This window comes from Copidosoma floridanum, unplaced genomic scaffold, assembly GCF_036245765.1.
Source record: "Copidosoma floridanum isolate Cflo_tuat_1 unplaced genomic scaffold, Cflo_Japanese_pri ptg000011l, whole genome shotgun sequence".
Lineage (NCBI taxonomy): Eukaryota > Metazoa > Arthropoda > Insecta > Hymenoptera > Encyrtidae > Copidosoma > Copidosoma floridanum.
Window position 1 is genome coordinate 8,524,058 of NW_028321888.1, and position 27,624 is coordinate 8,551,681.

The 27,624-nt window shown below is 43.3% G+C and overlaps 1 protein-coding gene across 1 annotated transcript in view; it reads right to left on the reverse strand.

Annotated features, from left to right (window-relative positions):
- Positions 1-4,420: 4,420 nt before the first annotated feature.
- Positions 4,421-27,624, reverse strand: part of Edc3 (enhancer of mRNA-decapping protein 3) — a 47,101-nt gene continuing 23,897 nt past the window's right edge. The window contains exon 6 of the mRNA XM_014357471.2: positions 4,421-5,465. Within this exon, the coding sequence (XP_014212957.2) occupies positions 4,872-5,465 (594 nt within the window). The 3' untranslated portion in view covers positions 4,421-4,871. The remainder of the gene's footprint in view (positions 5,466-27,624) is intronic.

Genomic DNA, 27,624 nt, shown 5'->3' on the forward strand with positions numbered 1-27,624 from the left:
GTGATTGGCCTGGAAAGTGTTCCAGTAACCGTCCAGCAGCTCGAGCCTTACTTCCACGAGACCTAGGCTCCAGTTCGGGGGGTCAATCTTCTCGACGTCCCGTGCGAACCGGCTGATGACGCCGGCGAGGGCGCTCTGGGAGCCGAGCAGGCTCGTCCAGTTGTCGTTCGACCTGAAAAAACGATCACTAGCTTGACGTTTGCACGAAGCATGTCTTGCCTCCGGGCCACGAGCGGCGGGGCCATGTCATCGCCAGACGCGACACAGCTGTCGACGCGCGGCGCATCGACGGCAGACAAAACAGATAGAAGGAGAGTGAAAGAGAGAACACGAGAGGGCGAGGATGCCAGAAGGGACGTGCGTAGACCACGCGCACGCAAGCTACACAAGCTTCGAAGCCTGTCCCTCGGCGTCGACCCCCCGCGCCAGCGAAGCGCAACAGCTCCGCCGCGCGAGGCGGACGCGCGCGACACAAGGCCAACATGGTGGCCGCGGCCGATGAGGACACCGCGAGCGCTTGATCGCGGCTAACAACAAGCGAAAGCCTCGCTTTCCGACGTTCGAATGGCGTCGAACAAAGCGTCGCATCGACAGCTGTACGGCCTTATCTCTGCCGTGGCCGAGCACAGCTGCTGGACCGCGGGCTCTGTGGCGACCGCGGCAGCCACCGTGTGCACGCTGTTGATAACGCGAGTGCCAGCAAGGCAAGCGTTAATGGCGGCACGACTTCGTCGCGGCCAACACCTGTGTCGAATCGTGGGAACTGTGTCGACCACGACGACCTCCATTACACAACATTTCTTTAAACTGTACTTACATTACGCTGTGTAAGACGAATCGCAGACTGTGACCACCCTAGCTGCGGCGTTGGCTGCTCTTCTCCTCGAAATCCGGCTCGAAGGACCAAATGTTTGTTTTGACTGCTTTATTTAGTCGCAGGGGATTACAAAGCTTTTCAACACTTTAAATAAAGGATAAGGCACAAAGGATAGTCGCTTCGGTGTGTAGTCGTCGTCCCCTTCTTCTCTCCTTCTCTCGCGTGGCGTGCGACTCTTCTCGCTGAGCCCTCGTACACGAGTGTGTGCCACCGGCCGAGCGCGGTGACGCACGAGGTAGGAAGCCGAGAGAGAGCGCAGCGACCGACGTTGCATGGCAGGGCGCGGGTCCCCGCTCGGTTGGTAAGAAAACCCGAACAATATGCAGCAAATAAAAAACGAACTGTACGGAAAGATGAAGTAATCGAGTTTCTCATGCCGGGCACGCTTATGACAGATAGAAAAGGGCCTCGACTAGTATGTAGGAGGTCCAGGGTTCAAGTCTTTTTTTTTTTTAATTGGTTAAAAGAAAAAGAAATAGAGTTTATAAAATTTAAAATGTGTGGAGTGGTGATGTCATATGGTGTCATGTTCTCATGTGGTGTAGAGGAAATCGGAAGTACGTCATAGGGGGCGGGCGTCACACTTATTCTTAAGGTCAAAATCTGAAATCGTTGATTTACCCTCACGCATAACGCGCCTATTGGGATTTGAACTCAGTTTTTAGCGCCACGCTCAGGCTTCTTTCGTAAGGTCGGAGAGAAGGCTTTGACGGCTGTCATGTAAAGTAAACATATCGGCTCTTAGTTTTTTTATCTATTAAATTTTTATTATAAAGCTAATATTTTGTAGATATTTACACAAAAAGTTCTAACAAAATCAATATTCAAAAGAGAGAAACTGTGTCATCTCAGAAAATCTCGTGTTTATTACTGTGTTGAGAGTTGTCTAGTAGACTCATGTACAACCAAAATTTGTCATCCCATACTTTTTTGGGTAATTAAAAATGTATTTACGTAGAATATGCAGTATTTGGGCAGTACAAAAAAGTTTTGGCTTAGAAAACGTTGGTCTAAACCATAGGTATAAAAAAAATATGTGAGCAAAAGTATGCGGGTATGCTCCAAGTATTTTCAAAAACAAGAATCATTCCAAATCATGATATTTCTTTCTTGATAGTATGAGGAGTATTTTTCAGTTCACCCTTTCTTAAACCTAATGCTAATATTATATTAAACAATGCATTACCGTTTGACCTTCTTCCAAATTTAATATGCCCCGCATGAAGAATTCTCTCTTCCTGTCGATAATATTGCTGCTCGCTTGATAGGGATACTTTTTAAACAAACACACTTCTTTAAGCTTCGGATACATGTTTTTGATTGTATAACCTATAAAAGACAAGACTACTTTAATTCCATTATATATGTGGCTTGGGATAAGAATAATTACAAAAATTTCTTGTTAACACGTAAACATTTAACAGAACAATGAATATGTATCAACTTACTTGATATAATTTAATATTTCCTTTTTATAACAAATATTTGCATACACCTATCACCATGTCTGTTCATGAAGCAGTGGATGAGAGCCTTCTCTCTCAGCTTCGCATATTCTGCACGAGGGTGCGTACTGCCAGAATTCAAATCCCAATTGAAGTAAAACTTTAATGATGACGATAACGATGACGGTAATGGTGACGGCGACAATGACGGTGACGGTTATGGCGACGGTGACGGTGACAGTGATGGTGATGGTGATTATGATGACGATGATGATAATGATAATGATGATGGTGATGGTGATGACGATGGTGATGATGATGATGATGATGATAAGCAGAAAAAAATATCATTCTGTAACAATTCAAGTTTGTATACCACAATTGGAAAGAAGGGTGTGAAGCTATTTGAAGAAGAAAAAAAAATTTTCTACGGAAAAAATGCTAAAGAAAACATGTATTTGTTTTTTTATCAACATAATTTTCCCCTAAAATTTACAAATTGATAGTATAAGAAAAAATTGATCGTTGACCATCATCAAAAGACCATTATTGACAACAGTGATGATTAAAAAATTCTATGATGAAAAAAATTCGACTTAAATTGTCACATGGAATACTACCTATTCCCGAAGTTTGAATAAAATTTTTTTGTCTTTATTTACGTGGAATTGCTCAATGTATTCATTTCATGTGTAGGCGACTCATATGTATAAGCGTACCTATGTACGTGAAACGCAGCAGGGCTACCATCTTGCGATATTTTCTTGTAGAAAAGTGATTGCAGTAGATCAATCTATTTTATTTAGTTAAAAAATAATTTTTTATTTTTAATTTATGTTATAAAAAGTAAGTGTATGCTATTACTTATAACGTAAGTTTGTTTAACAAAAATTATTCAAAAACGGAGTTGAGTTATTTATTATACATTCAGTTTATTATGATTAAAATAGTACAAATTTACATTTATAATTAAAAATTTGTTTGAGGCTTCTATGGACCACAAATTATTTAATCTTATCTATATTCGTGAATCATAATTTTATTTTATTGTTTTGATGAACTTAGCATGCATCAAACGGTTAAAATTACTTTAAACATATAAAGCTTTATGAAAAATATGCAAATAGTTTATATACAAAGAAAACGGTTTGCTTCTTACAGATACATACATTAAAACATTTTGTTTAACTGGCAGACTACTTAATAAATTATAAACAATTTAATTTAGATGAGAATATTAGTATACATTAATAAGTAGACATCACACATTGATTTGTACATCCATGTATAAACAAAATACGTAGTATTGACTTTATAAGATGACAAGTATATACTCATCTAACATTTCGTACATTACCAAAAATCGCATTTGAATTTTTGATTTGCTGAAAAAACTACCAATTAGCAGAAAGAAAAGCTAATAGTTATTTTGGCTAAAATAGTGTACGTTATATAACATGCTAACCAGCATACTATAATTATAACACTGCTACGTTATTGGTCAACGGGTTAAATAATTACAATTATTGAATGCCATAAGCCCAAATAAAAAAAGTCAAGTGATTCTGCGTTCAAATCCGTAATACTGATCCGTTTCGAATCCACAGTATGCGTACTTTTGGATCCGTTTCGGATAAAAATTACTTGCCTGGAGTGAAAATGCTTCACATTATTTAATCTCTTTGATGCATTCATTTTTCTGTGAACAGTTTAATCATAATTGTATTGAATAAAAGTAAATTCAACGCAAAAATAAGTTGTAACGAATTCAATAAAAAATAACTACAGCAAAAAAATTTTTAGAAAAGGAAGATACTGTTGGTCAAACTAATTGTATGAATACTAAAAATGTGGTTATGACTATGATTATAATAAAAATACTCATTATGTTGTAGAGTACACTGCAAAAAAAATAATAAAAATAATAATAACAACGTTTCAGATGATTGTGGGACAGAAAACATTTAAGACTTTTATTTAATTATAAACTTCCTTATACTTGAACAGATTTTTTATGAAAAAAAATCAAAGCTGTTGAGTCTAAACTTCAGCCTGTCACACAAAATAGTACTAAGAAATAAATTAAATATTCAAATAAAAATTTGTATTCGTTTTAGAAAAAATAAAATTGTAAAAATACCAGCAGTATATTTAAACAGTGATTTTGCATACAAGTTTTGTTGTACATCTTTTTTTAGATACACCACGTTTCATAAATCAGATATTGCTATCAAACCTCTTAGGATCCAATCTTCGGATGTTGAATGCGGTGATCCGACTCGGATTCGAAATATACATCAAAATCAGATCCTTGGTAGAAAACGCGGATTGGATTTGGATTAGAATTTAAAATTATTCTCTGTTCGGGAGAAATCAGGTAGTCAAATTAAATTTAAGATGGGATAAATCGATGATTAACGTAACATCGTAACAATATTAAAAATTACTCGCACTGGATCGGTCAATTAACTGATTTGTAAATAATATTTGTTTTATAAATTTGTTAGTCCGTTCATTGTTTATAAGTGTCATGTTAAGACAAATTTAGGCTAGGAACTATTAAGGTGCAGAGGTATAACGAATTTTGGGCCGAAGGGCGAACGGTAAGTGATGCCTATTTCCGCAAACAGTTTAGCCGGCAAAGCAAGATTGCACAAGTATAGCCTACCATTTTCAGGACAATGGGCCAAGGGCAACCCAGAAACAAGACAGTATTTGCTAACGATACCAGGGGTACCAGAAGAAGGTGGCTCGATAGCAAGAACTGATGCCTTGTTATTGCTGACCCACTTAGCTATGGGCGCTACTCTTCTGGGAGACTTCTCTTCACAAAGCGCTACAATTATAAGATCCGCTACTGGTGGCAAGTTCATAATCTCTGTTTCGACTCTGTGGCCCGTATGCCGATAGAGTGAGAGCTCTTGCAGTAGAAAGACATCTTCCGAACTTTCGACGTAGACCACTGTCTTGACCCCGTGACTAGAGAGCTGTCGCGCGCAATTGATGCCGGCTGCTCCAGACCTATGTGGTCCGCAAAGGGCAACCACTGTCGGCCACTGGTGCGCATTGTTCGGGTTCAGCCGATGTGCTCCACCCAACAGTTGCAGAATAATTTCTGTACCGGCTCTACCCAATAGCTCCACCTAAATATTATAGTTTAATAAATTAGTGTACATAATTACATATAAGTCGTATACTGTTTTCAAACTTAGATATGCTACATTATTTATTGCCTGTTCAAGTGTATCTGTGTGTGTGTGTGTGTGTGTGGGCGTGTGCGCGTGCGTGCGTGTAACTAGGTATTAGTGCAAGTGAATTAATTGATTAAATGAAATTATTCTTCTGTACATCAGCAATAATTTGTAATAAAATTTATAACGTGAAAAATTTAAAAAATGCTACGTTAGAGCGTAACACTACAGGACATGATGTGTTAATATTTTATAATTATTTAGTTTCGTTAAAAAAATTTTTTGAAAATAATATACATATTATGAATATTGACCAATCAATATTATATAAAATTTTTATATGCATTTCCTTAACAATACCGATTTTTGTAGGATGTCATTTTATACGCATTGGGAAACTGTTATATAAATTGACATGTTTATTACATATTTTTTTCTTTACATATTTTTATTTCTTAAAATTTAAAACGAATGAATTTATTAATTCAATATTAATACTTGCAATGTTTTTCACTACGTATATGTGAGAGACGAACGGGTCCCGATCAGAAAGCTTAAGAAAGCTTTATGTTGGGCCTACATTGGTTACCCAGTTACCTATGTAAGTTTAACCTGGGCAAATACATAGAGGTAGATGGCGCAGTGTAATGGGGGATTATGCGGGGCTAACATTGGCATTCTAACTAACAGTGAATGCCCGCACTTCATTGATTATTCCACGCATCCAAATTCTACGCTTACGAACTTTTTTTAACTTAAACAACAACAAACGCTCTACTTTATCACCCATCACAATTTATTAAAATAATTTAACTTGAGTAATACTTCGTTCATAATAATTTATAAAAACAGTTATCACTGCTTTAATTTTTTAACACACACATGCAATCTGCAATATACACAGCTGCTCCCAAACAAATATGAATACACCTCTCCACTCTCGATGTGTATAAGGAAAAGCTAGGTAGATGACAACTTTCGTGGCCCTAGTTAGAGCCCACGCAGAGTCCCCTTACAATCCCAGCTTGGTACTATCTAGGCAACTTACATAAGTCACAGCTAACTAACTTTAACTTGGGAGCCCTGCTAACTTCCCGATCAGGGTACGCTTGAAAAGAACGATAATAGTGTTTATATAATAGTAATAGTTTTTTTTTATGTTGGTTATAGAAGGGATCCATCTATTCGTGAATGCGTAGGGCTACTGACGATGACTACCACAGTTCTTATTATTTTGTTACAATGTCAAGTTGAGATCTGTAAGTGTAATCACACATGCTATGTAATTGTATTTATCATCTTATAAATTTTCATTAGATTTAACTTAATACTAACAAAAAAGTTTAATCATAAGACTTATATAGTTGAACTATATAGTTATGAAAGTTGTAGAAATAAGTTTTCAAACGACTCATTAAAAAATGTGAAAATAGTGATTAATTTCTTCTGAAATAAAAAGTATTAAGTGAATCTATTTTCCTCGAGGGCAGCGTAAAAAAAAGATAAAATGTACAGCGTTATATAACTAAACGGAATCATTTTAGAATTAAAAGCAAACATAAAATTCATTAGACTCATATAAATACAAATTTTTTTAAAGTGATTACAAGGTGAAAGAGGTAAAGGAATAGAGGAATCCTTAAACTGTTATTGTGCAATTAATATTTTTTAGTATTTATTCCATGTTATGTTAATCTGTTAAGTTTAACATACTTTGTAAAAAATTAAATAAAGTCAATCTCGTTTTTTACTTTGTGTAGGAGAAAAAAAAAAAACATAATTATGCATACATTTATAAATATGATACAATTATTTTGACTCTAATATACGTTCCTTGAACAAAATATAATACGAGGGACGTAAGAGGATCTTAAAAATTGGTGGAGGGGGAAATAATTAAACTCCATTTAAATAAATTGCACCGAGGGTACGGTAAACTTTTTAAGCTAAAAAAATGGCCATAAAGGCTTTTGCGCCCTACGATGACTCTGAGCTCAAAGTCGAACAAAGTATTATTTTACCCTAATGCACAAAATAGTTAATGGCCCATTAATTATAATGAAATAAAATAATAAAGTGTTATTAGTAGGTCCCACGGGCTCAAAATCGCGCTTTGTGCTTTTGGTAAGAAGAATATCGTTCACATCTTAGGCGTAAACATACCTCAATCATACCCAATTTTTTTGTTGAATTAGAAACCTGACTATAAGGGCTTCTTTAGTCTAAATCTGACTGTAATATTTCTTTAAAATAATTTTAAGTAAACTATTATATCTTATAATTAAAAATAGTAACGAGTAAAGTAGTTATAAGCATGTAAGATTGGATGAAAATGTTGGTGAACTAAGAGGCAGAAAAGTTGAAGAGGGGATAATATCCAAATCACAAAAAGTACCGTAATAAAATAAATATTTTTGAAAACGGGTAGACGCCTGGCCATCCATCAAATCTTTGTAACTTTATAGTGTACAAAATTGAATATACGAGGTGTGTACGAGAAGTAAGGTAACTTGAAATTTTCAGGAAAACATGTTTATCTATTTATAAATATTTTGCTGTTCTCTTAAAAGTTATTCCCATCAGATACAATACACTTATGCCAACGCTTTTTCTAGTCCTCGATGCAGTTCTTAAAATCACTTTCCGGTAAAGCCTTAAGCTCTTCCAGCAATGCAGTCTTTATCTCCTTAATCCTGCGCAAATCTCCATTCTTTCATAGGTCTCTTCAGCTTGGGAATAACAATAAGTCACATAGGGTCAAATCCAATGAATATGGTGACAGAGGCATGATTGTCATGTTGTTATTGGCCAAAAAATCTCTCACAAGCAAATATTAGTAAGCAGGGGCATTATCGTGATAGAAAAGCCATAAGTAGTTTTTCTACAATTCTGGACGTTTTTTTCGTATTGCTCTTCGCAAGCGGCGTATAACTTCAAGATAATACTCTCTATCGGCGTGCGACCATATAGTAAGAACTCATAATGCACTGTGCCACAATAATCGAAGAAAACCATGAGGAAAACTTTGACATTTGATGCGTTGGCTCACCTTGGCTCTTTCATGAGGACGATTGGGCGTTGGTTTTGATATCATAACCATATAGCCATAATTCGTCACTAGTTGTGACCCTTTTGAGAAAATCAGGATCATCATTGACGTCTGTCAACAGCTCCTTATGAGCAATGCTCATGCGACGGTTCTTTAGGTCAAAATTAAACAGTTTCGAAACAAACTTCGCTGACACATGTCTCATGCCCAAAACGTTCAAAAAAATTTCATGGCATGAGCCAACTGATTGATTCGAAATTTTTCTGAAACAATTTTCTTCACTGCTTGAACTTTTTCATCTGTTGTTGACGTAATTGGGTGTCCAGACCAAGGCTCATAGTTGGCACCTTCTCGGCCTTTTTTGGAAGAATTTGTACCACTTGCAAACATTTTTTTTACTCAGAATAGTTTTATCGTATGCCACTGCAAACAGTTCAAGTGTTTAGGAAGACTTAATATAATTTTTTATACAAAATGTAATACAATTCGAATCTTTTTTCGATAGCAGAAAATTGCCGAGCACGCCAAACGCGTCTAACTATTATGCCTCTCACAAACAAACCATACTATATAAAAATAAAAATACTAGCGTGTAGAGTGGAAAATTTGCTATCAATTAGGTCTTTTTACTTTTTTTTGACCTCACTAAAAATTTCGAAATAAAAATAAATACAGGTATATTTTGTAAGATGTCACGAGAGTGAAAGAGATAGAGCACGTGGTCCAAGCAGACCATGTATGTAGTGGTACACCTTGTCGTAAAAATGTTATTTCGTTACAGTACATTGAACAAAACAGTCAGATTTGAAAACTGTTGGTTTTCAAAATTTGCGAAATTACAGCTGTTTTTAACCTATTTTGATATCTACACCGTAGTTTGTGCAAGGGGCTAGTGATTATCGAGCCACGCAAGTAACCTGTTAATACCTACGAAATTTTTTTTATAACATCTAGCATTTGAATCTGGGCGTCGTTGATAAAAATTGGTTAGTGCAACGTAAAATAATGACGAAGAGTACTATAAATAAACAATATTGGCAAAAAATCGGACGATTTTGCTAGTTATCGCTGTTTAAATTTTCTAAATAATTATTTACTATCAATTTTACACATTGGATTAAATTCCATGTTCTTAAGTAGGTAAAGAAAAACTATAATTATTAGTCGTTTAAATAAATAAATAAATAATGACATTAAGGTATACACTCAAGGTAATCTTGCCTAGTAAAGAATAAAGAAGATCTATAGACGCTGTTCTTCCAATTATTTATTTATTATCATTCTGAAAGAACGTCCTAAGCATTATATTTTCACTTATAACGTAAATGGTACAATCAAAACATTGATTTACGCAAAATATACTTACTTTGCAGAAAATTTTTCTCCGGTATGTTTATAAAGAATAATCGTGTACTAGTATTTCAATACTATATTTTTAAATTTATGAATTGAAAACATTAGTTTTATCTTTTGTAATTCACTGTAAGGCGTAAAAACCAACTAATTCACCTAATTTCATTCATTGAAAAAAAAAAAAAAAAAAAAATCTTGAGCACTTTTCGTAAACTGAAAAACAAAAATCCGATCCTGCTTGCTTGGCTGCTGCCTCTTCTCTTGCCTCTTTCTCCGCACCACTACAAATACAGTCTGCTTAGACCACGTGCTCTGTTTCTTTCACTCTCGTGGCATCTTACGAAAAATAGGGTAGATGTCCCTATTATCGAGGGTCTGAGTTATAATTACGGAAATATCAATGAGAAGTTAACGAAAACTGAAGGGTTTTGGGTGAGGATATTAGGAGACGACTTTATAGATGTTTGTTTTTACTGCTTTATTTATTCGTATGGGATTACAAGTGCGTTACAACACTTTAAACAAAAGAAAAGGCTCAAGGGATAGTTGCTTCGGCGTGTAGTCGTCGTCTTCTTCTTCTCTCCTTCTCTGGTGTGACGTACGACTGTCCTCACTGAGCCCTCGTACACGAGTGAGTCCCACCGGCCGATCGCGGTGACGCACGAGGTTAGAAACCGGGAGAGAGCGCAGCGACCGACGTTGCATGGCAGGGCGCGGGTCCCCGCTCGGTCAGTAAGAAAACACGAACATCCCGCCCGCCTCGATCCAAGAGCGAAACCCTAGTCACCGCCCGCCGAAGCGGGGGGAGTCCCTCGATCGTCCATCGCAGGGAGGCTAGAGTCCGCAGGTGCCACAGGAAGACGCGCAAGCTTGACAATGGGCCGCACGTATTCGCCGGTGGCCGTCTTGACGGCAGCAGCACGGACTAGTCCATCGGATCCAGGGTGTATGCGGGTGACACGGCTTAGAGGCCAGCGTCCGCTGGACTGTAGCAGCGTAGGGTCAAGAAGAACCACCAGGTCCCCCACCGCGAAGTTCCGACGGACAGCGCTCCATTTCGGCCTCTGTTAGAGAGTATTTAGATACTCACGGCTCCAGCGCGTCCAGAATTGGGCACGAACGGCCTTGACGAGCTCCCAGTGCGTGAGCGGGACCAAATTCTCTGCAGCGGGGGTAGCTTCGACGATGGAATCGACGAGAGCCCCGATGAGGAAGTGTCCAGGCGTGAGAACTTCGAGATCAGAGGGATCGCCAGACAAGGGCGTCAACGGGCGGCTATTCAACACGGCCTCGATTCCAACGAGAACCGTAGAGAACTCTTCATACGTTAGATGACGAGAACCGAGAACACGGCGTAGATGGCTCTTGGTCGACTTGACCGCGGCCTCCCAGAGTCCTCCAAAATGTGGCGCACCAGAAAGCATGAACTGCCAGGAAACCTCCTGGGAGGCAAGAGTTCCGGCGACTAGGTCCCAGTTAAATTCTGCGCCCTGCAACGCCTCGCGGAACTCCAAATCAGCTCGACGGAAGCAGGTGGCGTTGTCGCTCCAAAGCTCGGATGGTCGGCCTCGACGACCGGTCAAACGGGTGAGAGCACCCAAGAAGGCGGCCGCGGAAAGGTCGCCAACAAGCTCCAGATGCACGGCTTTGGTGGTCATGCACACGAAGACAGCGATGTAGCCCTTTGTGGTCCGGATCCCCCGTCCCTTCGATGAAAGCACGGAGAAGGGCCCAGCGTAATCGACTCCGGTGCGATCAAAAGCGCGAGACGGTGTGACGCGAGACGCGGGCAGCGGAGCCATCAACTGGCTTGAAGAGCGCGCTTGTAACCGGGCACAGATGACGCACCCTCTAATGTGAGCCTTGATTCGGCGTGGCCCACCGAGAATTCAGGCACGCCTGGAGACGTATGCGCTGGTAACGCGATATCCACCGTGGAGGGCGCGTGCGTGAGCCCAAGAGACCACGAGTCGAGCGAGCGGCGATGTTCCGCTGAGAATGGGAGGGTGCTTCTCTTCGTAAGACGGCGATGAGTGATCGAGCCGCCCGCCAACACGCAGAACACCGTCGACATCGAGGAAGGCGGCAAAAAAAGGTCAAAGGCTCCGTTTCGGAAGACGCTCACGCTTCCGCAGGAGTGCCAACTAATCCCCAAACGTCATCGATTGACTCAACCGAACGCAGGCCAGAAAAGCGTCCTGAAACTCAGACGGCGTCAACGACGAAAGCACAGAACGGGTGGGCATGCGCTGCAAGCGGTGTCGCACCCATCGGCGAACGCGCACGAGAAGGCCCAGTACAGCGCGCAAGCTCCAGAAGAGCTGCAGCAGGTCCGATTCAGGCGCGCAGAAGGCGCAGCAGAGTGAGAGCGTGGGCGTGGGCAGAGGCAGTGTCTCCTGGGGCCAAGACTTGTCGTCCTGGGCCAGCCACGTGGGGCCTCTCCATCACAGGGGCTGCTGTCGGAGGCCACTCGTGTCGGCACTTCTGGTGGCTAAGTCGGCTGGATTCGATTGCGACGGCCCGTATCGCCAGGCACTGGGTGGCAGGACCTCCTAGATCTGAGCGACGTAGTTGTCGACGAGCACGTTGTTGGCCGGCTGATCGGAGCGTATCCAGTGGAGCACAATTTGAGAGTCGCACCAAGCGTGGCAGTGCTCGATCGCGACTCCCAACTCGCTGGCTGCTGAGCGAAGAAGCTTGGCGGCGATGAGAGCAGCTCGCAATTCCAGACGTGGGATGGTCAAGCAAGCGGCGGGCTCGGTCATCGGCTTGAGCGCGCGGATGGGCGCAAGCTTAGTACGAGCGAGAAGTATGTGGCAGAGAGCGGGCCCATCTGAAGACCGCAGCCGCGAATATACAACAGCGGCCATAGCACGGCGACTGGAGTCAGAAAACAAGTGCAGCTGGACATTTGACGACGGAGACATACTAATCCAACGAGGCAGAGAAAACCCGAAAATGGCCTGCAGCTCGGCGGTGAAAGCGGTCCAGCGGCGAGTCATGGAGGACGGTACGTTCTCGTCCCAGTCCAAGCGCGCGCCACAGGTCTTGCAGTAAAAGCTTGGCGTTCAACACGATCGGGGCAAGCCAGCCGCACGGATCGAACAAGCCTGCGAGCGCGGCGAGCATGGAACTCTTTGTGGTTTGAGATTCGACAACGGGCGGCGTCAAATGGTAGAAATCCGAGGACGGGTCCCAGCCTACGCCCAGTTCGCTGACTAGGCCTTCAACACTGAGCTGATCCCAAGTAGGACGGAGGCGGACGTCTTCGGGAAGGTCTTCGAGAAGCTCGGGCGTGCTGGCAACCCACTTTTGCAGAGGGAAACCGCCCGCTTAAAAAAGTCCGATCAGCTGGTCGCGCAGACGCTTGGCCGAGCCGATATCATCAGCGCCAGAGAGGATGTCATCAGCGTAGCGATCGTTCATCACCACTGGGACGGTACGGGGAGCACGAGGCACCGTAGGTAACGGTGAGCAGTTGGTAGTGCTTAGGTGGCTGCTTTGGGTCGAAGCTCCACAGAATGCGCTGCAGCTTGACATCGCGTTTATCAATCAGGATCTGGCGGAACATCATGCGAACGTCAGTACAGAACGCAATCCGGTGACGACGTCAACGCAGGAGCACACTGGGGAGAGCCGTCTGGAGCCGAGGACCAGCATGGAGCACGTCGTTTAGGCTATAGCCACTGGAAGTCGGGCTCGACGCGTTGAAAACAACGCGCAGTTTGCGACCTTGGTCACCGTGCTGCTAAATGCCGTGATGTTGAATATAGTGCACTGGACGGTGCGATGCAGCGAGTTGGTCATTGGTAAGGGGCTTCCCATGACCGAGGGCAATGTACTCTGCCATGAACCGGGCGTACTCAGAAGCCGTCTCGGGAGTCCGCTGCAGCCGACGATGCAACGAGCGCAAGCCAGCGGTGGCGCCCTGCAGACTGTCACCAAGGAGGCTTACATCGTCATGTTTCAGCGGAAGTCGCACAATGTAACGCCCGTCGTCAGCGCGATGATAATCGGCGAAGATTCGCTCGCATTCTACATCCTCAGGCGCTCGGCGGCTGACATGTGGCACCTCCTCGATCTCCCAGAATCACTGGAGCTGCGCAGCCAGCTCTTGATCCCAGGGCAACTGGGTGTTCGTGTGCAGAGTTGTGCCTGCGATGAGGGCGTTCAAGCCCAGACCAGGGGCACGGCTGACGAGAGTCCAGCCAAGAGCCGTGCGCTGTCCGACGAGCTCGTCACGCTGAACGTAACCTGGTTCGATGAGGTGGTGGTAAACGTCGACTCCGAGCAGAATGTCTACACGGCGAGGTGTGCCAAACGCTGGATCGGCCAGAGGCTCAAGATCGAGCCACTGTCTCATCACGGCTGGGTGCAAGGGGCCAGACGGAGAGGTGAGCCCGAGCCGCGGCAAGCAGAGCGCTGTCAGGTGGATTGGCGGTGCATGCTCTCCAGTTTCAAGGCGTAGATGCGCTCGCGTTCTCGAAGGGATGGTCAACCCTCCCCCAACCCCATGAATGCTCGCCTCGTTGACTTCTAGAGCTGCGCCGAGCTGCTGGGCCAACTGGCTGGAGATGAGTGTAACCTCAGAGCACGCATCAAGGAAAGCTTGACCAGCGACTCGTCGGCCGGTGGGACCGGTTATCTGGACAAGAGCGGTCGGAAGTACGGCTAGTCAGGACGATGGAGGCCCCTGATGCTGTGAGTCGGTGGCGGACGGGCCCGCAGGGTCGACTTTTGGCTTCTTGGGCGAAGAGGGACGCTGATCCGATTCAGGCTTGCGCCGATGGTTGCTCTCGTGCAGCAGACTGTGGTGGGGCTCCCTGCACTGCTGGCAGACGGACCGTGAAGGGCAGAACTTTACTGCGTGACCTGGTCTCAGGCAGTTAAAGCATAGCTGCCCTTTATAGACCATGCGTCGCCGGGCCTGCACGTCAAGGCCTTGAAATTGCGCGCAGTGGCCCAGGTAGTGCGACTCTCTGCACGACGGGCATGGCGGCAGCGAGCCACTGGTGACAAGGGCTCTAAAGTTCCGTCTAGGAAACGGGGGGGCCGGAGAGCGCATGCTGGCCGTGTTGGCTGAACGAGCAGGGTGAGAGGCCTCGACGGAGCTGAGCGCGCGGCACTGTCGGCGAAGGAAAGTCGTCAAGGCAGCAAAAGTGGCAACTTCCGCCGTGGCGTCTGTGCCAGCGCTCTCCAGTCGCTCGATCTTGTCCTCCCACGTGCGCCAGGTCGTCGGATCCATGCCAGTCATCGCGCAGGAGACAATCCAGTCGTCCCACTGAGACACAGGGCGACCCAGAGCTTCCAACTGATCTCGATGTTTTCCCAGGGTGTCGAGGAGACCCTGAAGCCCTCGAGCTGACTCTTCTTTCAGAGACTTGATGTTACGGAGCGCCGTGATATGATCATGGATAAGAAGACGGCGGTGCTCGAAACGCGCTTCAAGTAAGGCCCAAGCCGTTGGGCAATTGGCACCGATGGTCTGAACGGTGTCGAGAGCGGCCTTGGCGTCTCCGTCCACCAAGGATTTCAAATAAAACAGCCTCTCCACGTCGGTGAGCTGTTTATCGTCGTGGACGAGCGCGCGGAAGAGGTCCCGGAAACTTTCCCAATCCTCTCGCTTTCCCGAGAAGGAAGGGATGCTGATCTTGGGCAAGCGGGCTCCGTGTCTCGAGTTATGACAGTCCAGGTCGGGGCCGCCCGGGCCAGGGAGAGGCATGAGGGTGTTTCTTGCGTTGTAGAGGCGTGATCGAGAGGCGATATAGTCCGACTCTGCCGTCGAGTACATCTGGTCAAGAAACTCTAGCTTCTCAGGCGGCAGTGACTATAGGAGACTCACGTGATTGGCCTAGAACGTGTTCCAGTAGCCGTCCAGCAGCGCGAGCCTTACTTCCACGAAACCTAGGCTCCAGTTTGGGGGGTCGATCTTCTCGACGTCCCGTGCGAACCGGCTGATGACGCTGGCGAGGGCACTCTGGGAGCCGAGCAGGCTCGTCCAGTCGTCGTTCGACCTGAAAAAGCGATCACTAGCTTGACGTTTGCACGAAGCATGTCTTGCCTCCGGGCCATGAGCGGCGGGGCCATGTCATCGCCAGACGCGACACAGCTGTCGACGCGCGGCGCATCGACGGCAGACAAAACAGATAGAAGGAGAGTGAAAGAGAAAGAGTGTGAGAGAGGTACCGGGAACGATAAGGAGAGACAGAGAGAGAGAGTGAGAGAGAGAGAGAGAGAGAGAACACGAAAGGGCGAGGATGCCAGAAGGGACGTGCGTAGACCACGCGCGTGCCAACGCGCACGCAAGCTACACAAGCTTCGAAGCCTGTCCCTCGGCGTCGACCCCCCGCGCCAGCGAAGCGCAACAGCTCCGCCGCGCGAGGCGGACGCGCGCGACACGAGGCCAACAAGGCGGCAGCGGCCGATGAGGACACCGCGAGCGCTTGATCGCGGCTAACAATGGCGGCCGCGAAAGCCTCGCTTTCCGACGTTCGAATGGCGTTGAACAAAGCGTCGCATCGACTGCCGTACGGCCTTATCTCTGCCGTGGCCGAGCACAGCTGCTGGACCGCGGGCTCTGTGGCGACCGCGGCAGCCACCGTGTGCACGCTGTTTATAACGCGAGTGCCAGCAAGGCAAGCGTTAATGGCGGCACGACTTCGTCGCGGCCAACACCTGTGTCGAATCGTGGGAACTGTGTCGACCACGACGACCTCCATCACACAACATTTCTTTAAACTGTACTTACATTACGCTGTGTAAGTCGAATCGCAGACTGTGACCACCCTAGCTGCGGCGTTGGCTGCTCTTCTCTTCGGGATCCGGCTCGAAGGACCAAATGTTTGTTTTTACTGCTTTATTTATTCGTATGGGATTACAAGTGCGTTACAACACTTTAAACAAAAGAAAAGGCTCAAGGGATAGTCACTTTGGCGTGTAGTCGTCGTCTTCTTCTTCTCTCCTTCTCTGGTGTGGCGTGCGACTGTCCTCACTGAGCCCTCGTACACGAGTGAGTCCCACCGGCCGAGCGCGGTGACGCACGAGGTTGGAAACCGGGAGAGAGCGCAGCGACCGACGTTGCATGGCAGGGCGCGGGTCCTCGCTCGGTCGGTAAGAAAACACGAACAATAGATATTTTACAAGATAGTTTATTTAACTGACTTGACAAAAACTAACTTACGACTGACTACAACTGACTTATTTTATGCACAGACTTTATAAAAAACAAGGAAAGCTAAATGTTGCGTGTACACTTGACTATGGTCAAATCAGAACTGGACGCTCACCTGACTGGCGCTGTATGTGTCTCTCCTCTAACACAAACACACATACGCTCGCGCAGACGCGCATGCCTACAGCCTATCGATACAGTCATGCACTTTAACACTCCCTCCCGACTTGAGATAGCTAATGAGATATAAAAATACAAAATAGATATAAATTTAATTCACACAGTAATATTATTTTAATTGTCCATTTTTCATGGCACTGGCAACAAGATTTAAACAGGCCAGGGATCACGATCGTCCGGCGAGCACTTTACTTCTTGTCTGAAACAGAGTGTGTCATATTAATCATTTATTTTAGTTACAGACTTCATTAAAGATATGATTTCTGAATTTTTTGTGGAGCTCGATGGGCAAGGGTTTTGTAAAAATGTCTGCCGTTTGTTCTTTAGTACTTAACCACCTTTCATTTACTCTGCCATAAGTCACACATTCTTTGACATAATGTTCATGAATTTCTGTCATATGTCTCAATTTTCTGCTTCCACTTATTTTTGAATTTAATTCAGCTGCCTTATTATCGCACTATAGGTCAGCTGGACAACAAGTCTTGTTTAGGATGATTTTGAGAGAATTGTCTACTGCCATCAATTCTCTACATGCTTCACTTAGTGCCACGTATTCAGCCTGACATGTTGACAATGCTACGTAAGTCTGCTTGTGAGTTCTCCAGGCTACAGAATCTTCGAAGAGTTTGATGACATACCCGCTCGTAGTCAGAGAGCCCTTGCAATCACCAAAACTGGCATCCGAAAATGCTTTTAAGTTGTCCTGCCTTCCTAAGAACTTTAGACCAAAAGACTTAGTACCTGCAAAGTACCGGAACACTCTTTTGACCATGTTCCAATCTTCATCAGTTGGATTTATCTGATGTCCACCGAGTACATTTACAGCATAGTTGATATCTGGACGTACAGTGTTACCTACGTATAATAGACAGCTCACAGCCTCTCGGTAAGGAACATTTTCTGCCGATTTTGTCTCCTTTAAATCATCCTGCCTTTCAGATTGTTCTTTTTGTTTTCTTTATTGATTTAACATATGTCCAGTGACCATGGGAGTTTTAACGGGTTTTGAATTTTCGAACCCAAATTTAGCTAAAATTTTATCTATATAATCAGTCTGAGTCACGGTCAAGACCTGCCTCTCCCTGTCTCTTCTGACTTCGATACCTAGAAAAGATTCTACTTCACCGAGATCTGTCATCTCAAATTCGCTTTGCAGACTTTCTTTAACAGACTTTAAGCGATTTGGATCATTAATTGCAATAATCATATCATTAACATATAGAACTAAAATAAGAATTTTGTCTGCCTCGTGCCAAGTAAACAGACATGGTTCTTAAATGTGTGACCTCAAACCTATTTTAATCGCTGCTTCCGAAAATCTTTCATGCCATTTTTTAGGACTGACCTTTAGCCTATACAAGGCCTTTTGCAGCTTACAGACTTTATTCTGACGTTATTGGTGTGTGCAGTTCAAACCTTCTGATATCTCCATATATATTTCATGATCAAGAGTACCATTCAAGAAAGCTGTTTTTACGTCTAGCTGACATGTATTTAGATTTATTTACCAGAGCTAGAACCGTTCTGATCAAGGGCAATCTCGACACCGGAGCGTAGGTTTCTGCCAAATCGTATTCATTTTTGTCTTCGAGTCCCCGAATTACCAGCCATGCCTTGTATTTTTTCTGCCCTTGAGAGTCGATCTTTTTTTTAAGTACCCAGCGAGAGACAATTATATTTGGGCGTCTGCCGTTTATAAGACCCACAGGTCTGTCTGTAAGAATCCATACATCATTTTTCGCCATTGAATCAAGCCCATCTTGTATCGCTCGAATCCAGCCTTCTCGATCTGCTGCCTTTATTGCTTCTTTGTATGAAGACGGGTCCTAATTTATTTCAGCCAGAAGCAGGTAGTGAGTGAGATCTTCTGCAGACGTATCTTTATCTGCCATGTATGTATCATATTTTTTAAAAGTTAGATTTTTTATGAAGTCGTCAGCAATAGCCAAACCCGCAAAACTGACATCTATAACTAGATTTTTACACTTTAGGTTCGTATCTGCCATGTTTGCTTCTAACTCCGTTGACTTTTTCGGCCTTCCTAGTTTTCTTCGTACGACTGGATGTTGTCATCTCTTCCCTCTCTTTCTCGAAGATTAAAAACCACTCATCTAGTTTTATATCTACTGTCATGTTCTCCCAGTTTTTAATCGAACTTTTGCCATATCGACGGTTGGGTACAAGACAGAGCCAACTCAGATACTTGGTGAAAAAGGAGCCAACTCGAAATTTGGGTTGAAATAGGAGCCAACTCAGGTTCGGGTTGAAGAAGCAGCCAACTCGAGAGTAATTTTTTTTCATCAAGTTTTGTCGTGGTAGCACTGAAGTTCACAATATAGGTATACCTATATAAACGAACAAAGATTTTCTATTAATCCAATGGTTCAGAAAAATAATTGATGTTATTGTAATAGAGTGTACTATACTTATTAAATTATGTACTTTTTATACATTATTTTTTTTATCTGTTTTATATGTTTGCCTCTCAAATCTGATTTAATAATACCATGGTCACCCTTTACTTTATTTTCAAAATTGTTCAAATCATATGGTGCTAAACATCTAAAACAAACATAAAAAATGTAAAGCAAAAGTATTGCAAGTAAGAGAAATTAAAATTACTCCAGATTCTACAATTTACTTTACATACGATTTTGATGAACGATTCCAAACTACGTCTCTGAATTCACACACACTTGTAAATCATGCACTAAACAAAGCATACAATACAAAAATTGAATTAAATAATTTAAAAAAAAGATCTTAGAGATATGTGCCAGAGTGGTGTCATCCCACAAGAATATCACAGTTTTTATGAAAATATTATGAAGTAGCGCGCCGCATTGACATACATTTAGTGTATTAATAGTAGAGAAAAATTAAAGATTATAATAACTGTTCATGCTACAGCTCACGAAAAAAAACATTTGTATAGTTAACACAAGTTTTTTTTATTTAACACGACGTTTGAAAATAAAACAGTATTTAAAAATTTTTTGAAGAACATTTAAAATGATTTACGTCCATAGTCTGATCATAGAATTACGTCTAATCGCAGCAGACTTGCAAAGTACATAATTTAATAAGTGTAGTACACTCTATTACAATAACATAAATTATTTTTCTGAACCATTGGATTAATGAAAAATCTTTGTTCGTTTATGTAGGTATACCTATATTGTGAATTTCAGTGCTACCATGACAAAACTTGATGAAAAAAAATTACTCCCGAGTTGGCTGCTTCTTCAACCCGAACCTGAGTTGGCTCCTTTTTCAACTCAAATTTCGAGTTGGCTCCTTTTTCACCAAGTATCTGAGTTGGCTCTGTCTTTTACCCAACCGTCGATATATGTCTCCATATACAAAACGTTCGTTGAATCTGACGTCCCTACTCTCGTAGAATTTTCCTTCGTCAGGGCAAAGCAGCCGATACCCTGTGGGTGTGTAACCCACCATAAATGCTCTCTTTTCTTTGGCCTGGAATTTTGTGTCTGTATTTCTCTGAACTCTCATATAGGACACACAACCAAATTTTTTCATCTGACTTATATCTATCCTTTTGTTTGGCACAAGCTTCGCCAAAGAAATTTTCATATTATTTGAACGATGCAGAGTGCGATTGTATGCAAAAACTGCCGATATGACGGAGTCATTTTTCTCTGACACTGTAGCATTAAGCACCAAAACGCGTCATCAAGGTGGAATCTATTTTTAATTATAAAGAGCTTGTTCATTTATAAATTTAAGTATCGCTGGCGAGTGTCTTTGCGCTGTTGCTGCGAGTTTTCTTTTAATTTAACTCGTGGATTTTGCTGTACGAGAGGTGGGGGGTCACACTCCCGCAAGGAGTGCGTATTTAATACACTTGGGCGAGTGTGTCTGTTCCCCCTTCCCGCGTATTGTATTAAACATTTGATGAGGCTTGCCGCGAGTAGGTCTGGCTCGGGCAGCGCGCTTGCGGCACTCTCCCCATCCAGACTTCGAGCGAAGTAGACGTACCTACGCAACAGCAATTATACTCGAGCAAGCAGTATAACGCAGCAAAGTCTTTTTGGGCTAAAGATGTGCCCAAGCAGCAGCAACACCGCAGAGATTTACTGAGCTAATAAAGGTCCGGGTCTGTGTGTTTTATGTACTACGTGAGAATAATCGGATACAAGAGTAGCGCCAAGAAGAGAAAAAGAAGACAAGAGAATAGCGGGAACCCATGCATCAAGAGTTACGGCGTACGAAAACACACACACATGTACTTAGTAAATAAGGATTTGTAGTACCTCACCACATATGTATATATACTTGTAATCGCCGCGCCGCATATATGTACCAAAGGTATCATCGTCTATTGTTGTAAACAGCGCCGCGTCCAAGAGTATGTGTATGAGCGAAAGTACTTGTGTAGGAGTAGGAGTCGCTAGTATGACTGTCGATACCTATGTACAGAGAGATAGGGCGGTAATGCGCGAGGCTGCACTAATTGGTGGGCCTAACGCGTCACTCTTGTAGTAACATTCGAGCGAACCAGAGCTTCCGAGTTTTTCGCATTTTCGGGAGAAATTGAGGGAGAGAATCGAGAAAGAAGGAGAGACGGACAAGGAGAGCCAGCGACCATGAGCAGCCAACCGGACCTGACCTTGCGCCAGACGACCCAGGAACGACCACCATCGTCATCCGTGCACTGCGAAGTCAAGGTCACAAGCTGAGGAGTCGCGGAAGCAGAGAGTACCATGGGAAACTCCGAGGTAAAGTAGCGTGTAGTGTCGTCGCGAGAAGTAGTGCGTGGGAGCGAGTGTGTGCGTTTATCGGCCGCCTGTAGCCAGGGAGAGCCGCGGGAGCCGGCCTTTGGGATAAGGATCGTAGAGTGAGCGCAGGTGAGAGAGAAGCGTGATTGCCGGAATTCGTGCCGTGGCGTAGCGACGGATCGCGACGAGATTTTCCGGGCCTAGACGCGTAAGGCTGCGTAAGTGTAATAACAAATAAAGTGAAGTTAATAATACGAGAAAACCGCATTTCGTGTCATTATTTTGTAAGCCAATGCCGGACAGCGTTTTCTTTCAGGGCGTGGGGCTTGTTTCTCCCTAGGAGAGTAGCTTGCTTCGCGACGGGCTACCCCCGGCGGGACTTCCTTTAGGTGAGAGTCTCCAGGAGCCGAGCTGAGTTGGCCGAGCCACGAGCGTCGTTAAGCGGTAGTATTTTCGTGTTTCAGGTGCAGTGCCATTTGCGTCGTTTCCAGTGCCGAATCGGTGATAATTCAAGTGTCTTTGAGCCTTGCTTCGGGATCGCCCTGGCCGGGACACTCTACGTGTTACAGGGCGAGGAAACGCAACGTTACAAAGTGGCGCTCGACGTGGGGCTATTTAGCCGGGGAACGATAATCAGTGTACAAGTGCGCAAATAGTGTTTCTCTGTTTACGAATTTTTTTTCTTAGAATCACCGTGAGCCGTGAGTGAATGTGTCGTGGGTAGGATAGTCGTTTTCGTGTGTTATTAGTGTCGTCGCATATTTTATTTCATATTAGCGAAGTGGCGTCGCGTTCGTAGTGCATGCGGGGGTATTTTCTGTGTTGTTACACCACTTCGCCGGGTTGATCGGAATTTTTTTTGAAACCGCCAAAAATTTACCAGTTTTTAGGAGTGTTTGGGTTAGGCGGCGCCGAGTACGAGCGTGAGTCAGGGGGGAAAAGGGAAAGAGACGTAGAAGAGTGAGAGAGAGAGACGCGGTTAAGCTTGGGGAAGTTAAGCGTGTGCGTGAATTGGACGGGCTTTTTGATAGCGCCAAATTTTCAGGTGAACGAGTTAGCGGCTCTTTTCGTCGCTTTTGTTAGCTCCACGCCAAGGGCCAAGGTAGCGGGGATCGCCGAAGAGAACCCCGAGCAGGTCGCCGCTGCTGCGGTCGAGACACCAGGACTCAATAAGGGGGCTAAGAAGCGGGGACCTGGGAAGCCGTCTGGAAATTCAGATCCTGCCGTTTCCGTGCCTCCCACGCCACAGTGGCCGGTACCAAACCCTCCGTCACCAAGCCCGGCGATCGTGGAGCCAGGACCGTATCCGTCGTACGCGGCTGCCGTGCAAGTGACACAATCCAACGTCGCAAGAAACATTGGAGCGCCAGCGTGGACTGGAGGCCAATGGGTATGGCCATCCGTACCCCAACCCAATGTAGGGGGAACTTGGGGCTGCGACCTCCGATTCCGCCTCCACCCACTCCCACCGCACAGGCAAACCCGTTCCGAATGCTTGGAGAAAATCCAGCTAGTGATCGTCAGTGCCCTGGGCCGTTTATGGGCGCCTGTTTTACGTATAGTGGCATAGGCCATCGGTCGGCACAGTGCCCCGAGAGTTTATGCTACGCGTGCCAGCAAAAGGGCCACATGTCGCGCGGTTGCCCTAACCGACCCCCTCGGGTCGAGGGCGCGGTTGGGGGCACGATGCCGCGGTATGTGTATTGCCAAGTATGCGGCCTTCGAGGTGTGACCTTCAAATCATGTAGCGTATGCGAAACACTTCGTGAGAGTCTGGGAAACTGGCAACTGGGGGGCCAGTAAAGAGCTTGCTCCCTGGACCCCACAGGGCGGGATGTGAGACGACGGAGACAGCGAAAGAAGCGTGTGAAGCGATAAAGCGAGGCAAAGCGAATGCGAAAAATCGATCGAGTGACAAGAAGCGTAGCAATCTGGCTGGTGATAGCGGTAGTATCAAATTATTCGGGAAGTTGAAGAAAAAGCGGATAGTGAGTAGCGAGATAAGCGTAACCCCTGATTCTGAGTCAGAAGAGGTGGGTCTGCAGGATGTTCGCGGATTGTTCGAAGGAGATGATGAGGATGCAGGGGTCAATCGAGCGATAGCGCCAAGCAAGCGCGTGATGTTAGGCGGCGACGTACTGAGCGAGCTTAAGAGTACACATGCCCCTATTTGGGATAGGGACAGAAGAAATATTTGGCTGAGGCTTCGTGGGGGGGAGGGGGTGTCGCTCGGAGGCAAGAGGGAAATGGAAGCGAGTGCCAGCGAGCGGGAGGACGATCGCCTGTTGGAATGGCCCAAGCCAGTGTCATGGGATGCGTTAAATAGTGAGCCGTTCAAGTTGTTTATGACCGTGGACGAGATGTTGCAGGAGAGTGTCAAGAAAAGGGCGGTTAAGCCTCGGAATGAGGGCCCACTCCGACTTTCCCTCGACGACGCCTCCTCCTCGGCGACCCTCGGTTTGAAGCTCCTGAGCGATGAGGAACGTGCGAAGTATGCAGGTGGGTTGCATGTGGGACTCCGCGAAAAAATTGCCGGCGTGAGCGATGATAATCGCAACTATATTTGTGTGTCGTTAGGGGGTCAGAGCTACAAGGCTTTTCAATTTACAACATATAATAAAAAACAATTTCTTTTAGCTTACAGTAATAAATGGTATAGTTGAAAGCACGATTACATATGAGACTAATGCTTTAAAAGAAAAGAATATTTGGATACCCTTGCCCCTTGATAAATCCAGTCATACCTTGTCTTCTATCGCTACAGAGACAGAGTCTATTCTATCATCAGCAGACAAAGAAAATTCAAATGAAAAAAATTTTAATGATTGTTACCTGCCAGGTATTTATCAAACAAATATTTATATTGGCCAATTCAAAAAAAAGATGGAACGAGCAGGAGAAAAATAAATAAACCTTTATCAGTATTGTCATCTGAAGAAGGAATAAATTGGTACACTGAACAAGAAAATAAAAAAAGACTGATTCAAGAGAAGAAAGATACTTGAAAAAAAAATTAAATTAGCAGAAGCTATAATAAAGAAAGAAAAAATTGAACAAGATAAGGTAGAAAAAAATATGATAAGAGAGCAGAGGACTTTCCAAAAAAAATTAAAAACAACCAACAAAAAGTTTCAACACAGAAGTAAAAAAAAAATTTGTAAAGGGTTTACCTATTGTTTATGTGTTCATGTCCTAATTAATGTATATTGTGCTACCAAAAGTAAGAATGTCTACCTATGTACTAAGTATTTTTGTAATCTTCAAAGTTTTTATTAATTCTCTAAGAGCTATACTACGTAGTAGTAGTACCTACTTTATTGTTTTAAAATATCTTGTCATTGCTGTAAACTTCACTTTTTTATTGCTCCCTTCGAGTGTTTAATTACTATCGATTTAAATACATTGAAATAAATAGATAAAAAAATGAAAATATTATTTCCAAAATATTATTATTGTACCCGGTACTTACCCTAAATAGATACACTACCCTACTCATTGTCAAATTAGAATCATAAACCTTGTCTACCCTGTATCATTACAATGATATGTTATGTGAAACTCAGAGCTCAATAATTGGGACTCCAAAATACGAACAGGCCTCCATAATATGGGCTCGATAATAGGTACATAAGCTGTATAGGGGCTCGATAATAGAGCTAAAATATAGTTTTTTTGTTTAATTAAGTAATTGTAATCATTAATTTTTTACCGCGGAAAAATTCTCACGTATAGTTCATTAGTTAAATAACCAATCAGTACTCAAATGACGACAAAATAGTTAAATCTACGTTGATAATTACATTTTTAAAAGTTTTTCTTAGACCCTCGATAATAGAGACATCCACCCTTACCTGTTTTTATTTTTATTTCGAAACTTTTAGTAAGGTCAAAAAAAAGTAAAAGACCCAATCGATAGGAAATATTCTAGTCTACACGCTAGTATTTTTATTTTTCTTCATATCTTTTACCATTCATGAATTATTAGCAAAACAAATTTTTCACGCTATTTTTACGCTATCTAAGAGAGCTTTTGACATTTTAAGTATTTTTTTCGTGATCTACGCACTGAATTACGTATACTATCAAAAAGGACCCTTTGGATATCAATTTTTAGGTTCAATGAGTTTTCTTTTCATCTCTTCCTCCTTAATAAAATTCTGATGAGGATTAGCAAACAGTATTTAAGTGAACCTACTACTTAAGGCTTTAAGTATATGTTATTAATTTTGTAACCTTCAAAAGAATAGAGGTCTGTGGAGGGCTGTGGGAGATTTGTGTGGAATGTTGCATACAAAGAACTATATATAGTTGTTTAGCATAGTTTTTTTTGCAGGACTTTCCACAATCCCCCAACGCATTTTTTTACTCCTTTGTTAACTAATATTTTTTAACTAAACTTACATACTTTATAATTATTTTGTACGTTAACATTTTTGATTACAAGATATAATTAATTAAATAAAATTGATTTTAAAAAATCTCAAAACCAAATTTTGATTAAAGAAGCCCCTTAACTAAGCTTTGTAACTAAACAATAAAAACAAATGGAAACAATTCGTTCCTTTTTTAAACCTACTTTAAAATTAGTGTTAGTGAACTGCAATTTTATAGAGCTATTCATATCATAGTCCAATGTGTATCAAAGACATAAAGAACACTTGCATTATCGAAGGGCATGATTTTTGTACGTTTACGTCTAAGACGCGAGATAGTCTTCTTACCAAAGGCACAAAGTGCGGTTTTGCACAAGTGTGATCTAATAAGAACACTTGATAAGTTAATTATTTTGTGCTTTCGGGCAAACAAGTACTTTGTTTGTCCTTGAGCGCAAAGTCATCGTAAGGCGCAATGCCTTTGCGGCCATGGTAAACGAAATAATATTATCTCTATTTTGAATCAAGTCGCATGGGAGCGCGATTAAATAAGTTTAAGATAGCAGATGAATACTCTGCAAGCACGCTACTATTTATTTCAGAGTTGCATACTCAAATTTTCAAATATCGGAAAATAAGTGTTTTTGCCAGTATGCCTGATGTATTTTAGTTTAGTCTCTTTAATCCTACTCCACAGCTTTACCAAAAAATATGGGTCAGAAAGTCGTTAAAACAACAAAAACGAGGCATGTGTATCTCAAAATGCTCATAACAAGATTTTTTCATGGCTCAGTATTCAAGAGATGATCTTATTGTTAAGTAAGCTGCAAGCCAAATTTTTTCAATGTATAATTGGGATAGGCATGTTCTCAAAATCAAGTAGAGCTGTCAACAGTGTGATATCGGCTACAAGTACTTTCTGATTTCACAGTAGGTAGACAGCACGCAGCGTTCAGAGTTCTCAGTGGCTAAGATGGTAAAGCGCTTGCTTTCCGCCTGGAGGGCTCGGGTTTGAGACTTCACTCTGTCACTTCCTCCCGGGTAAGTAGGTGGTGTTTTTTATATGATCTAATCAGTAGGATATCACATAAGTAGGCAACTCGTACAATGCTTTTACCGTGGCAAGCAGATTTGCAGATAATAGTAAAGAACAACAATGCCTCAGAAGGGGGGGCGGGTGAACGACTCTTTCATAGTAAAATTGTTCCACAAATGATCAATAATACAAATAATGAAACATATG